The sequence below is a fragment of the Cyprinodon tularosa genome, unplaced genomic scaffold, assembly GCF_016077235.1.
Source record: "Cyprinodon tularosa strain WSP-4 unplaced genomic scaffold, ASM1607723v1 ctg584, whole genome shotgun sequence".
Lineage (NCBI taxonomy): Eukaryota > Metazoa > Chordata > Actinopteri > Cyprinodontiformes > Cyprinodontidae > Cyprinodon > Cyprinodon tularosa.
In genome coordinates this window covers 360,609-375,759 of record NW_024039323.1, presented here as the reverse complement: position 1 = coordinate 375,759, position 15,151 = coordinate 360,609, and the positions used below count along the sequence as shown (strand labels likewise).

Sequence of the window (15,151 nt, the reverse complement as noted above, 5' to 3'; positions counted from 1 at the left end):
TTACCATTAATTTGAGTAGGTAAATGAGATGATATGTCAATGGAATGAGTATTTTTACTCTTAAAATAAGATAATTGATATTGAGATAAGACAATGCAATTGTGTTTTCTCATTTTAAATTTTAGTTAAGATTTTTTCCAGTGTGGTAATTTGCTTTTAATCATTTGACACTTTAAAAAGTTCTGTGCTCTATATGTGTAAACTGCAGTGTAAAATAATGAAAGGGCTTATGAAGTTAAAACAGGCCAAGAAAATCTGATAGATGATTTTATGAAAATATTTAAACATTTTTGAGAGTAGATAAACAGAAAGCTTAGTGCACTAATATAAAACCTGACATAACCATAATTATTCTCATCAGAATCCAACCATTTGTAGGAAGTACAGATATTAGCTTCATTTCATTAAAAAGTATATTCTAAAACTAAACTCAGCACATTGAGCATTTCAAGCTGCAGCATATTCTGGGTCAGGATCCTGGAGTCTGGCTCCCTCTTGGGGCCGCTCTCTGATTTTTCTTACAGGTGTTTTCTGAAGCTGGCTGCTGGAGGATCACAGATGTTTCTCATCCATGCTCATTAACAGAGAGTCTGATAAGGAGCTCACTGCCAGCACTTCATTGCCAGAGTTTTAACCCTCATGGTAGCACTCAGCCACCCTGTAGTCTCCTGCGGTTTTCTGAAACGTGACTATTTCTCTGTTCTGATCTCCCAGGTTGATTCCAAGTTATAATTTTTCTAAGATGTTCCATGGTTCTCCTTCACTCCAAGCCTCTGGTCTGCCATTATGGTACCCTGCTCACCCTGACCTTCAAAACCTGAATTACTCCTGGAAAAACTACGTTCTGCTACCAGCTTTCAGGATCCTGTTTCTCCTCCTAGGATCCTGCTCCTCAAAGCAAACCTTTCTACCAGTAAGGGATAACATCAATTCCTCATCTACAAGACAAGTAACCTTTGCTGTGTTTCCCAGACAGCTGACCCTTCCAGATCCCGTCTCCAGCTCTCCTGCTTTACAAATAAATGTTCTTAAAACTGTCTCCTGCCTCCTGAAGCGTGTTCCGCATGTGGGTCGGATCCAGAGATGGCAAAAGTACTCACTTTGCGTACTTGAGTAAAAGTACAGATACTTGTGTTAAAAAATACTCTGGTAAAAGTGGAAGTACTGATTAAACTTCTTTACTCAAGTAAAAGTAACAAAGTACAGGCTTGTAAATTTACTTAAAGTATGAAAGTAAAAGTGGAAACCACTTTTTTCATGCCGTTGCCTACATTTTAAATGGATGTCTGCCAATAGGACTAGATCTCCGTTGTGTTCATTTTCAATCATCTCGTCGTCCATGCTACTATGCTAACGCCGCCGCCACCAAGCTGCAATGATTTGCCGCCAATGAATACCGCCGAATCTGTCGATCCATCTTGTAGTGGTGCGTCAAATGCAACGTAGATTCCCATCCAATTAGATTGAATTTGGTATTGATGACGTGAAAAATAATAATGGTAACTCCATTGAAATGATTCAAAACTAAAGTAACGAGCCAATTTTTTTAAATGTAAGGAGTAGAAAGTACAGATATTTGTGTAAAAATGTAAGGAGTAGAAGTAAAAAGTCGCCATAAAAATAAGTAGTAAAGTAAAGTAAAAATATCAGAAAAATCTACTTGAGTACAGTAACGAAGTATTTGTACTTCGTTACTTCCCATCTCTGGTCGGATCTCTGCCTAAAATCATGACACTAACTTCATTAAAACATAAAAAATATATCTTGAAATTTTTCCAGTCAAAATATATTAGGCATAAAAAATCATGTCCTTTATTTCAGAACATTCTGTAATGTTCAGTTTAGACTGCTGCAAGGCAGCAACATTTCGCAGAAAGGCTGCTAATGTATTGCAGATATTTAAAGATAAGATGTTTAAACAGCTTTCCAGTTTAAGGCTCCAGGAAGAAGCTAATAGGAAAGTTAAAATAATTAGCTAATATTCCAGGAGAAGGTTGCTGTGCATTTATTATTCAATATCTATTGATTTTCAGACTGTAACTTGATTTCCTGTAAATACTCATTTGTTAGAACAACAGGTGAAAGTGTAACTTAATCTCAAATCATGGTCTTATAGTTAACATTGTTCACATTAGGAATAGGAAAAAAATAATTCACCGATGTTAAACTTGTTTGGTAAAAACTTTTAAATGAACTAATAAAACTAAACTAAATGGCCTTCATATACAAATAGATGGAAGGAGCAAATTTGTTTGTTTTTTTTCCTACAATTTTTTTATAGTCGTTATACTGTCACAAGTACAGAGCAACGGAATGAACTCTCTGCATTTAACCCATCCCCATTGGAAGCAGTGGGCTGCCATTGTGTGGCACCCAGGGAGCAGTGTGGGGTTAAGAGTCTTGCTCAGGGACCCAGAGTGGCGGTCTGTGGGATTGAGGTTTGAAATCCTTAAACCTCAGGATTCCAAGCGCAAGGTCAAATTAGCTTTTAAACTTAATTTAGAGCATTTACAATGCAATGCAGTACAATTCAAAACTACCCGATACATCCCAAAAGAAAATTAAATGATTTATTAACTTAGCGTTTCATTAAGTTGTTCACTGGAAAAAACCTAACTCTAGATAAATCATTTTTTATAAAAATAAGTCCTCTAATTGAGGAATCAAAAGAGACATTTTGCCAATGAAACAGGACAATTTACATTTAAAAAAGGAAAATATAATTGCATTGTCTTATTTCAAGTGCATTCTATCTAATTATCTTATTGTAAGAGTAAAAATTCTCATTCCATTGGCAAACCATCTCATTTACCTACCGTACTCAAATTAAGGCTAAATACACATAATTTAAGAAATATTATTATTTATTTCTAGATCGTTTTTCCATTGTGGATGTTGATAGCTGTAGCGGTTGAACTTAAGACGGTCTGTTGTTTATAGAGGCGTAGCCAGAAAATTTTTATGAGGATGGCCAGGCAATAACCAATGTACACTGAGGGGGTGGCCGAGAGCAGATAGGCACTAAAACCTCACGGTCAATCTACACCATTCATAACAAAAATCCATATTTTCTAAATAAAGACAAACTATACTTTCCTACAGCCTTTGCTAACAAATAGACAAATATATTTAAACATCCGTTTTATCTGGATAAAATGTATAAGGATAGAATCCTTTCAGGTTTGAGTTTTGGGTAAACTTCTTTTCCATTGTCATTACTTGCCTACTTTTATCAGTAATCATTCTGCATAAAATTGATATTTACAAGTTCTGATATCTACATAAATTGATTAATACATTTTTATTAAAATAGATATTTAGCTATGATTTCACTGAAGACTCCTAGATGACTTGCAGAGACACATCATTTTCTCTTTACCCCATAAATTACAAAATCTATTTCTGCTTGAATTCTGTACTAATCATCTTTAATGTTAGTATATTGATGTGCATAATTAACCACAACGTTTTTGTTGACAAGTAATTGTTGATATATGAAAAATGTAAATGTTTTGATATTCCACTTGAGAGTGTTACTGCTGCCACCGTTTATATTAGAGGGAAATAAATGGTAGGGGATTGGCTAAGGGTGGCTATGGCCACCCCTGTCCCCCCATCTAGCTCCGCCCCTGGTTGTTTAACAGCCTGAGGAAGAGGATGCTTACTGTTTTCAGTACCGTTAGCTTAATGGATAATTCTTCCTTGTGAAATCATCTCCAGAGGAGTTCCTACAACACAGCTGGCCCTTTTTTATCAGCCTCACATTTGCTCTGATGTTACAGACAGCTATCATACAGTTGCTATACTGTTTGTCTTTTTAGGCAGAGTAAAAAGTAAAACACATAAAATATAATGAAATGATCAAAACCCAAACTGATCAGCTGGAAACCTTGTCCCTGTAACTGCTAGTGTTAATCTCTGTCTGAGTAGATGAGGGGTTTTGCAGTGGTTAGGAAAGAGGAGAAAAACCACCAGCTATTTCTAGCTGGTTCCAAACTCTGTGACTTTCAAGGCCCTGCTTTCATTTAGTCTCTGCTGGATCTTTGTGCCGAGTCATTCTGAGTTCAATGTTTGATGAATGTGCCCAGCAATGGAGAGGATTTTCTCCTCTGTTACCTGGGAAATCTCAGGTAAAAGAGAAATCAGGTGTGTGGGGGACCAGGCTTTTATAGAAGGACCACAGGGAGTCCAGGATGCACCTGTGATGCTCCTTCTCTGGCAGAAGAGTGGCAGAGAGGTCTCAAGCTTACACTCTAAAAGAATTTTCAGTCCAATCTGTGTTTCATAATCCATCCATGGAAATATTTATCTCATGGCTGTTCAGGGTTTAATGGTTGTCCTTCCTTTCCAGGTGGGAGCTAGTAAGTGGTTATACTGTTGGAGGGTGGATGGGGAGATGGGGTATAACCGCTCGTAAAGCAGTTATTAGCTGACAGAGTGGAGGAGAGGGAGAGAGATCCATGTAGGTAATTTCCTCACTGGCAACAGGAATCAGGAAGTAAATTTTTGGAGTCCAGCAATCAGACATCAACAAAGCAATCCTGTTTCTATCAAAAAAAGACAAGGGGATTGTATATAGGACTTCTGGTAAAATGTAGACATTAACTATTGGGAGCAAAACTGTATGGCATCTGTCCTGCGGAGCTGATTCCTCTTTAAGTTACTTCAGTTCAGTTCAAATGAACCGTAGTTGCAGGGCCTGAACTTGCAGGACAAACGCTAAGAAGTAGAGAAAACAGGAAAAGAAAAGAAAAAACGGCACAAAAAACAGTTTTATCCGTAAAGAGAAAGAGAATTGCAAGTTTAGAAATGATAACACTTAGCTCTCTCCTGTAAAACTGACACGTGATTTTTATTAGTTTGTTTTAATAACAGCTTACATTCCAGATTCATCTAAATTTCTGATAACTTCAAATGTGTCATCCATGGTCTCTTGTTTCCTCCAGGGCATCAATATGATATGAGTATGATAAAGTTACTCTTCAAAATATAAAAACCAAGAAAACAGGAAATTCAATTAAGGCAAATGTGTGATGATTTTCATTAGTTTCCATCTGCCACAGGAAACAACTCCTTTCAAGCCTTTTCCACTGTAAAGGAAGGATCTAATTTAATTAGTGATAAACGCTTCATTATTACAGATGCAAGAATGAGCAGCGATATGTGTCAGCCTAATGTTTGGAGGGGGGGAGGCAAAAGATTTTATTTCAACATGTTGAATAAAATCATAACCCATAACTGTTCATCTGTAATCATTTTAAAAACTCTATCATCTTCCCTAGAAAGAAAATTAACATAAGATCACAGATAAACTTTCATTTTTTACTTTCATTTCAGCACGATTACTGATTTATGGTCCTTTTATGGTGCAAATAACACTTCTGAGTGTTCAATAATTGTTTTTTTGGCACCTCAACAAACATAAATAAAAGCTCTCACATCCAGCCAAAACTCAAAAAAAAAAAAAAAAAAAAAAAAAAAAAACATGATTCATAATGGGATTTACTATTATATATATATATATATATATATATATATATATATATATATATATATATATATATATATATATATATATATATATATATATATATATATACTTTTGAAAAACCCAATAATCTGTTTTGCTTTTCCTCTAACAGCTCAAGTGTTGAAATGATAAACAAGTCTGAAGAAATGAGAGCGCTTTATCTTCTTCAACTCTCATTTTCAAGGTTTTCATACCAGAAGTGCACATTTTCTGTACTCTGTTTTAAAAAAAGTACGACTCTTTAAACATGATGTGTTTTATTTTTTCATAAACATGCCGGTTTTGATATAGTGAAATATAAAATGAGTGACTCATTCTTCTGTACACCTAAAAAGTTATGATAGATTGAACTCTGTAGACTCTAGCAACAATATCTGTTTTTTGTGAAACTAATCCTGTGTTATTCACAACACCTTTCATTGTGTTATTGCTTTTTAAATCTTTTATTATTTTAAAATATTGTATTTTTTTGTGACAGACCAATAGGATTTAGTGGAGGAATTATAAAGGTGGAAGGATACATGGTTTTCATGGACTTTGCTATTATGAAATATGAATCTTGATCAAATCTAGAGACGTATCATTCTTTTTTAAATAACTCAAACTAAGACAAAGTGGATGAGGAGTGTCTATTAACAGCCATATGCAAGTATTGCCAAAGATTCTGAATTGAATTGAGATCTAGGTCATTCAAAAATAATAATAATTGAACTTTTTTGATCTAACATTGGAAATTTACCTCTGCATTTAACCCATCCCCTTGGGGAGCAGTGGGCTGCCATCGTCTGGCGTGCAGGGAGCAGTTTGGGGTTAAGGGTCTTGCTCAGGGACCCAGAGTGGCAGTCTGTGGTAGTGGGGCTTGAACTCAGAACTTTAGGAGTCCAAGCCCTATGCTCTAACTACAAGGCCTCCATTCCCCACAACCTGAAATCTGAAAATTCAGTTGAAAAAAAAGAGTATTCAAGAAGGCAGTGGCTGCAGAGTAGTTTTATTTAGACCTATTTGCATAATGGAGTTAAATTTAAATACCAAATCTTATTCTAACATATTTTGAAAAGTATACATTGTTTTTCTTTAACTTGACAGTTACGATTTCTACTTTTTGACCTGTTCTACAACTTCACATGGTTAGAAATAGGGGTGATAAATAGGGCCCATTCAGACACTTCATTTAGGATGTCACTAAATCCTGATATTTCTATGTTTCCTTTCATCTTTTCATCATTACTGTGGATTTTTTTAAGACACCGTCATAAACGTCTCTCTACAAGCAGGTGTTATATGTATGAATCTTACACCTGCACATCCCTAAAAGGATCTTCAGATTAGTATAAAGTCAGAAAAAACTAATTGTGTCAACAGGAATATGCAACTGAAATATTTCAATTCACTGTATTTAACAGAGGAAACTAACCCGCTATTAAATAGATTTATAAACCTAATTGAAATTTCTTATCGGATTAGAATGAATATATTTGCTCATATGGAATCAGCCCTTTTTCACCATCACTTGATCTACAGTTTCCTTCAATAATGGTGCGTCAATTGTCATAATGTAATAAAATGGGAAAAAGTACCATTTGTATGAATACTTTTGCGAGGGACTGTAAATGTGAGGATGAAGAGCACAACATTGTATAGTGATAAAAAAAAAAACATAGTAAATAAAAACTGCAGTGTTTGTCTTCCAATGTAATTACTTCCCTTTTTGCAGATTTGGAGCTGAGACACGATGGAACCGCCGGCGGTGCAAATTTAAGACAGGTTTATTTCGAGCAGTTAAACAAACACGGTCGTCACCAAGTGCTTTACAGGAAACAAATACACATACAAACAAGGATCAACCCCAAAAAATGTGTTCACAATTATCTACTTCATGGCTGTTGAAACACGATCCAAAAACAAAAGAGACAGCACAAATCTTAGAACTCCTGACACCAGTCCAACTTCTTGTGGAATCAGATACAGCCAATCCAGTGTCCCATGTGTTGTCATGTATTGCACAATTCTTCTCCTCAAGTCAGAGCAAGTGAACTTGATCGTGACCTCAAAACAGGCAAAGGAAGCTAAACTTAACTCTTCACCCTATCTTATTTCATTCACTAAAGTCAAGCCAGAGCCGAACACGTTCCTGTACAGGACTCCGAGAAGCGTCCAAGCTTCGAGGAAAGAGGAGAAAAAGGCCATTTTAACCTGTCCAAACTATGTAATTCAATGCAGAAAGAATCATGTCGTTCACAAGTTATTTCAGTAATCACCAATACTAATCGATTTTTGTCTAAAACATTCTCTTAACCTTTGTGTTTCACAAACAAATGCATGATCCAGCCTAAGATAATACCGGTAATAAAAAAAACAATTAAGTTTCATCAAATAAGAAATGAAATGTCGGTAAAGTCGGAAAGTTCATCTAGAAAAATGTAACCCATGTGTGTTTAGGTGTACATGTACATTTGGATCTCCTCTGAAATAGAATCCCCCTCCAAAGTTGGAATGAGTCAAACCTGAGCCGTCTTGTGTGAGAGGGTGAGATCAGCATGTACAAACAGCTTTCCCGACAAAGTAAGATTCCCCTCACAACCGTTTTAAGACCCTTCCAAGAAACGTAAACCTCCTCATATCTTCAGATCATCTATTCTAGTCCGGCTGCTGCTGTGCTTTCCACCATAGCCAGACCTGTTCTGCGTGGGAGACGCAGGGGCGGATCCAGATCCTTTTTTTCCCTTTAGGTCACATTCCTCTGGCTTGCTGCTGCTCCTCTCAACCGCCAAATTGTCCTTATTCTGTTTGTAGGCTGCCTTGCTGTGGTAAGGATGGAAGGACGAGTCTGTACCCTCGGACAGGGGGGAGAGGTCATAGCTGGGTACCGGCGGGTAAGATGGCTGGACTTGTCGGTGTCCTCGAAAGTAGTCATCATAGCTTGGTACGATTGGCAGGGCAGCCTCACTGGGGCCCTTGGCGATGCTCTGCTGGTTTTGACAGTTTCTCTTGAAGGTGATGACCTGACGACACTTGGTGAAACCCAGGTGGTAGATCTCTATGAGGTTTAGGAACAGCGAGACACTAGCAACCCCGAGCATGAAGATGATGAATATAGTTTTCTCTGTGGGGCGGGATATGTAGCAGTTAACCACATTTGGACAAGGTGGTCTGTCACATGTATACATCGGTTTCAGTTCAAAACCATACAAGAGGTACTGGGCTACAATAAAGCCCACCTCAAACAATGTCTTAAAGATGACATTGAAGACATACGTGCGCAGGAGCTCCCCCTGAAGCCGCACTCGTCCTTTCTCATCCCTTATAAGAGCTTTCTTGTGATGATCCACGATGGGAGTCTCTTTGTCTCCGTGTTCTTTCATCTCCCTGTCTTTCTCCTTGCGTTTCTCCTCCATCCGCACCAGGTGGAGAATGTGTCCCAGATAGATGAGGGTGGGCGTTGACACGAAGATGATCTGCAGCACCCAGAAGCGGACGTGGGAGATGGGGAAGGTGATGTCATAGCAAACGTTCTCGCAACCAGGCTGCTTGGTATCGCAGGTGAACCCCGACTGCTCGTCGCCCCATACTTTCTCAGTGGCGGCACTCAGGATGAGGATGCGGAAGATGAACAGGACCGTGAGCCAGACCTTTCCGACCACGGTGGAGTGCTCCTGGGCTTTTTCCAGAAGCTTTCCTAGCAAGTTCCAGTCTCCCATGGCTGTATCCGCTCACTAAGATTAAATTAAAGGGTTACACACAAAATAATGTTATCACATGATACTCATTTATTTTAAATGTTATTTTCTTTATGCTAAATTAATGCAAATTGTCCAAAAAGTTACAGGAAGCTCCCATCAGGTCAGTCTAACAGGCTGAGCTTGTAACTGAGGATTCAGCTGCCGCATGAGTAGCAGCCTCATCCGTGTGGATGCAGACAGGATTAAAATTACTTTAGGAGGGTATATATTTGGCAAGTGTGGACAGGGGTAAGGCAGGTTTCAGGCATGATTCTGCATGTCCTGGCCTTCGTGACCCAAACCGTAGCAACGTGATCCCCTGAAGAAGGTGAAATCAAACACTGGGCTGATGTGGTGAAGGTTCAAACCTGAGACACTGAAGAATGCTGCTAGTCTGAGCCTCTGTGAGAAACGAGGTTATAAATGTTTCCCAAAGATAGATATAAACTGGTGGCATGACACTTCTGTAAGCTGAATGGATGTGTTGGGAGCAACCTCAAAGACATTTCTTAAATGCTTTGACAATCACAGGCTAAAATGTCATTTTTTTAAAACAAGCTCTTGATTTTACCAGTGGTAGCAGAGAGACAATGAGTTAAGTAAAAAAAAAAAAACATTTTTTAACAAATGAAATATACAACTCACATGTTCTGGTGAAAACCACCTTGTAAACCTAAAAAATCTCCTGAAGCTTTTCATGTCCTGGAGGCTCCATGGGGCCGCCCCGATCTGCAGACAGGCCTCAGTACGGCACCTGATCAGAGGGCCCTCAAGCATTGCCCTTGAATGGACAGGAAAAGCAGACTCCTTCTAGCGAGACGCTTTGTTCCGCTTTGAAAAAGCCAAATGACTCAGTCGTCCATCTTCACATCTCAACACAGGCAGAAATCAAGACCCAGGCTGCGGCCCAGGGCTCTTCCGCTGACCACCGCAGACACATAGTCAACTGGAAGCCGTCTTAACCATGTCCCCTGCTCTCCCACAACACTCCCCTCCCCTCTGTGGTTAAATTTGGCACAGTGGACTCTCTCTAATGTAAACTTCTGAAGACCTTTTTCCCAGCTGTTACACTGAGTGACAGGGAAGCAAGCCAATGATGTTTGTCAGTTAGGCCCGTCTTGCCAAAAGAGCCCCTAGGGTCTAAATATAGCAAAGGGGCCCATCTCCTATCACTGAGGGCGGGTGGGTGGCATGATTGGGAGATGAGTAGCCTATGGTAAGGTAAGGTTACCACTTAAAGTGGCAGAGAAGAAGAGCAAACAATTGGTTGCAAAATAGTACATTATTTAAGCAAAGACATTTATTCTAATAAAAATTATAAGAACCCAACATGGTTCATATAAAATTTGTACCTGGATGGGATTTGGTGCATTTTTGTTGCCTGGCAACAAAAGTTCATATGAGGACATAACAATGTATTAAAAAAAACACTATGTGAAAACTTGCTGGTGCTTTTTGACCAAATAATCTGATTACAACTAATTTAAAGTAATAATCCGGATGCAGGGACCAAATGAGATCTATTGACTTTTTGATCAGCTTCAAAATATTAATCAGAAATTAACTGAATTTTTTTTTTTTAATCTTGTTTGGTTAGGATAAAAATATCACCATTAATCGGTAAAGGCACCATGTTTTCCATTTTGAATCTGTGATATTCAGCACATGGATTTTCCATAAGGAAGAATTTCGAAGCAGGTAAGTTAAAGTTTCAGATTTGTCCGCCTACAATCAAAAAACATAAAGAACAAAAACAACCTAACCTAAAAGTTTTTGTTTCCTTATTTTTTCTGAAACAGAGAAAAAAAAATAATGCTAATATGTTTATTAGCCCTACATCAGTAGTTTTAATTACACCTCAATTAATCAATACTTAAATGTTTGCAGCAGGTATCCAAGCAGCCATTTTCCTATATCAGGGTGTAACAGATTACATTAGGTAAGTGAATAACCAGAATTATGTTTTTTTTATGTAATTTTGACACACTGGTTTTTTAAAGGACTATTTCCTGGCTTTAAAGATTTACAACATTTAAATTTACAGCAGCAATAGTTTTATAGTCTTATAAAGCAATTTACCTAAATATGTAAGGGAAACAACGACTTTCTCTTTCATGTATCAGCTTTGATCTGAACATCAATAATACAAGAGTATGCTTTTTATAGCTAAACAAGTCTCTTATCTGGAATTTTGAATGCTTTATTGATGTTCCCTCTCTACCAGACAAAAAAAAAAATGTTTTACTCAAGAAAGGCAGCTAAAGTTTAATAACCCTAATGGTTCAACGGGGAAAAAAAGGCGAACCTGCAGTGATTTATATTCCTATGCAACCTGATCCAGAATAATTTTCCAAAAATGATACGTTTGCAACAACAAAAAAATCACATCACATATTTTATGGTAAAATAGAAATATGCAGGAAGGTTTTTCTTCATTTCACAGCTCATATATACAACTATGCTGGCAAATAAACTGGGAACTTCAAGAGTACAGACAGTCTGGACCTGCTAGATCTCATCAAATCCATTGCAATCGGAATTTTCTGTCATGCCTCAGATATGCAACCCTGAACGAAACAAATGAAGGCATGACCGCTGAAGTTTGGCGTAAATCAGGACGTTTTCCCACAGCATCGACTTGTGTGGGAATGAGCAGAGGACACTAAAAAAAGCAAAAACCTAACACATCACGGTACGCCATGTGAAATTTGGAGAAAACCTTTCCCAAGTCTTCATAGACTTTAAATGGTTCAGGCCAGAAAAGGCAGACCGTTTTTCATTCCCATAAATATAAAGAAAACAACAAGTAATTGTTTTTATTACATATAAATAGCAGGTAAAATAATCAGATACACAGTTTAGGTGTCATTAATGCAGAGGATACTTATTTGACAGGCAGGACTCGTTAGTTTAAATAAGCTTTAGAAGGCAGAACACCTCTCGCCCTTTTCAGTCGGGCTCTTTTTGGTCACAGTTAACTTGGACTTGAGAGAATGATCCGCTATCAGCTGATTGATTTCATTTTGTCTGTATGAAGACAACTTTTGAGTTATCCAAGCAGCTTTTGACTCATCCTCAGGGCGACTCATGCACCGTTTGCAGGCCCTTCCTATGAGGTAAACCACCTCGGCCAGGTTGAGCAGCACACACACTCCAGACACAGCCAGCATGAACACTGTGAATATTGTCTTTTCTGTTGGTCTGGAGACAAAGCAGTCCACCGTGTTGGGGCACGGATATGAGTCACATTTCACCAAACGCACCATTTTAAAAGTTGGATAGATCAAGTAGAAGATGTAGAGGAACGCCAGCTCAAAGATGATTCTGAAGACGATGCTGATCATGTATGTCCACCAAAGAGCTCCTGTGATCTGAAATTTCTGGTTCTTGATGTGCTCCAGCTCTTTAGGGCTACCTCGCCCTGACCTTTTCAGGGCTTTCTTGTCCACGTGTCGCCGGTGGGCCACATGCATGGCCACCAGCAGTGCCGGGGTTGAGACCAGGATGAGCTGAAGAGCCCACAGCCGGATGTGCGAGATGGGGAAGAACTGGTCGTAGCAGACGCTGTTACAGCCAGGCTGCTGAGTGTTGCAGGTGAAGCCGGACTTCTCATCCCCCCACACGCTCTCGGCGGCAACCACCAGCACCAGGATTCGGAAGATGAAGATGACGGAGAGCCAGATGCGTCCGATGCCGGTGGAATGCCTGTTTACGCCGCTGATCACGGCATAAAAGGACCCCCAGTTCATCTTCGACTCCAGGTCTGCAGAAAGTTCAAGGTAGGATACAATTCTGGTTATTTCATTAAACACACATTTTTAAAATGCTTTTCCATTTTTAAAACAGCACCTCAAGAAAATAAAAAAAACAATGCAATAAAACTAAACCTTTCTAGTAGCCTAAGAGTTGATCTACACAACTATCTTAAGGTAGAATCAGGATAAATTGTCAAAGGATTAGTTTCCAGAGCCTTCCCAGGCTCATCCGGCGGTGCAAGCGGCGTAAGCAACGCCGGGGCCAAAGATGACCACTCTGAGTCTTGACTTGAACATCAAGATAGTCTTGTAAGACACCGCTGGCAAGAAATGCCAACGCAGCTTGCCTGCTCTATAAAAGCAGGGGTGATGGCCTAACACAAAGCAGCATCACAAGATGCAAGAAATCAAAGCCAATTGCAAAACTTTTGCTGAGTCACATGGTTTGCTGACCCCATATTAATACTGTAGTCCAAAACTGGCCTACGAGTCATTCACAGACGGACAGACAGAGGGACAGCTGTAATCACATCAAGGACTCAGGAAGACCAGTGTCATCATTTGGCAAAAAATACCACATCAAATAAAAAGATATTTCCTTTAAAACAATTTATAAGTTTAATTTCTAACTGATTTTGGGAGCATATCAGCTACATCTAATCTAATCTTTACACAAAATGACTGTTAGTATAAGCCAAGATGAAGAAGATAAACCATGTATTTTACCTTCAGCTGTGGTGGTACACAGAAATGTGTACAAAAAGGGAAGAAAATAAATCAAATATTCTGTTTTTTAGCGAGCCAAAAGGCTGGATAGGGAACACCGTGCGTTTGGAAAATGCAAATCATTCCTCCGCCACTAGCCGCTGCCCTGCACCGTAGCAGTCATATGCTCTTATATAAACTATTTACATACAATGGCAGCCTTTATGGGACGACAACAAGACTCTTTAGAATTCGGATCAAACGCCTCGATTTCCGCCCACCCCGGGGCAAAAGAAGGAATCTGTGTGGACACAAAGGCCTCAGCCCTGCCTCATTATTTATTGTGCTTGGCAGGGCAGTGACGTGAAGGAAGCTTTTGACCTGAGCCACTGCTGCACAGAATGAGGCTGGCAGTAAAACAAAATATGTGCCTTTATTTTTTTTTCTTCCTTTTTGATAATGTACTGATAATTAGATGATCCCCTCAGCTGTTCCATCATGATGTTATTGTATGAATGCACTACAGTTCAGGGCTGTCTTTGTTTTTTTCCAGCTTCAAAACACCCCTGACCTCACTTTAAACCCACTTTTATCAAATTCCCTCTTTTACAACAGCACCCTGTGTGCAGTCTTAACTTTATTGTACATGAATTGAAAGTGAAACAAGATGAATCACTCATTGCTCATGTTCTTAAACCCACCCAGAAACACGATGCAGAAACGGAGTGTTTCAGAGGCCTGTGAAGTGATACTTTACAGTTGGTTCTCATAAAAAGTCCAAAAGAGAGCGAGAGAGAGAAAAAAAAACAATTTAGTGTAACAAACTGAACTCCAGGGGAAACAATTTCCATTTGTCATTCTACATACGTTAAAATAATCTATAGCAGTACGCCCAGCCATCGCTGCATCACTTCTGACAAGTCCAGCGGGAGGTCCGAGTGGAGAAGCCAAATCTCTGAATGAACTCAAAAACTCATTTGCAATACACCCAGAGAAGACAGGAATCTTAAAGTGTGCCAAAGATAGTGATTTTATTTAAAAAGCAGAAACGTACAAAGAAATCAACATCCAATTGTAGAACTTTAAAATGAGCCATAGTGAAATGAACCCAGTTTTCTCTGCTGTCTGTTTATAGCATTGAAACACAAATAATTGGGGTCTACTTTCTACAGTGGAATCCGTAGTAAAAGTGAAAATAAAAATCTTGATTTATAAAACCATGTGCACGCTCAAAGCCGAGCAATCTTCCTTTATAGATCACAGCTGTGCCTCAAAGTTTGCATCCAAATCTTCCCCTCTAAATCAATGTTATTCAGTGGCAACCGCAGTCAGGGGGCATGAGGTGGAAACTGGTAAATATGTGTGGTAGCCAGTTTAAAAAAAAAAGTATTATTAATGGTACCTTCAATCTGATGTGGACTGAGCATATTAACAAGAAAACC

The 15,151-nt window shown here is 38.8% G+C and overlaps 2 protein-coding genes across 3 annotated transcripts; both read right to left on the bottom strand.

Annotated features, from left to right (window-relative positions):
* Positions 1-7,278: 7,278 nt before the first annotated feature.
* LOC119797466 (gap junction alpha-3 protein-like) lies at positions 7,279-10,262 on the bottom strand. The gene is made up of 2 exons (XM_038306543.1): positions 9,895-10,262; positions 7,279-9,243 (listed from the first exon to the last, which is right to left on the bottom strand). Exon 2 carries the CDS (start codon positions 9,226-9,228, stop codon positions 8,146-8,148), a length of 1,083 nt encoding a protein of 360 aa, XP_038162471.1. The 5' UTR covers positions 9,229-9,243; positions 9,895-10,262; the 3' UTR covers positions 7,279-8,145.
* Positions 10,263-12,050: 1,788 nt separating this feature from the next.
* Positions 12,051-13,885, bottom strand: LOC119797467 (gap junction beta-1 protein-like). Of its 2 annotated transcripts, none has more exons than XM_038306544.1 (2): positions 13,731-13,885; positions 12,051-13,012 (listed from the first exon to the last, which is right to left on the bottom strand). In XM_038306544.1, the coding sequence occupies exon 2, from the start codon at positions 12,996-12,998 to the stop codon at positions 12,171-12,173; it is 828 nt and encodes a 275-aa protein (XP_038162472.1). In that variant the 5' UTR covers positions 12,999-13,012; positions 13,731-13,885; the 3' UTR covers positions 12,051-12,170. The 2 variants fall into 2 exon arrangements, with proteins under 2 accessions (XP_038162472.1, XP_038162473.1); XM_038306545.1 differs by lacking the exon at positions 13,731-13,885 and adding an exon at positions 13,225-13,358.
* Positions 13,886-15,151: the final 1,266 nt, after the last annotated feature.

Bases quoted from the DNA above. Each gene is read 5' to 3' on its own strand.
- LOC119797467 (XM_038306544.1), bottom strand. From the start codon at position 12,998: ATGAACTGGGGGTCCTTTTATGCCGTGATCAGCGGCGTAAACAGGCAT.
- LOC119797466 (XM_038306543.1), bottom strand. From the start codon at position 9,228: ATGGGAGACTGGAACTTGCTAGGAAAGCTTCTGGAAAAAGCCCAGGAG.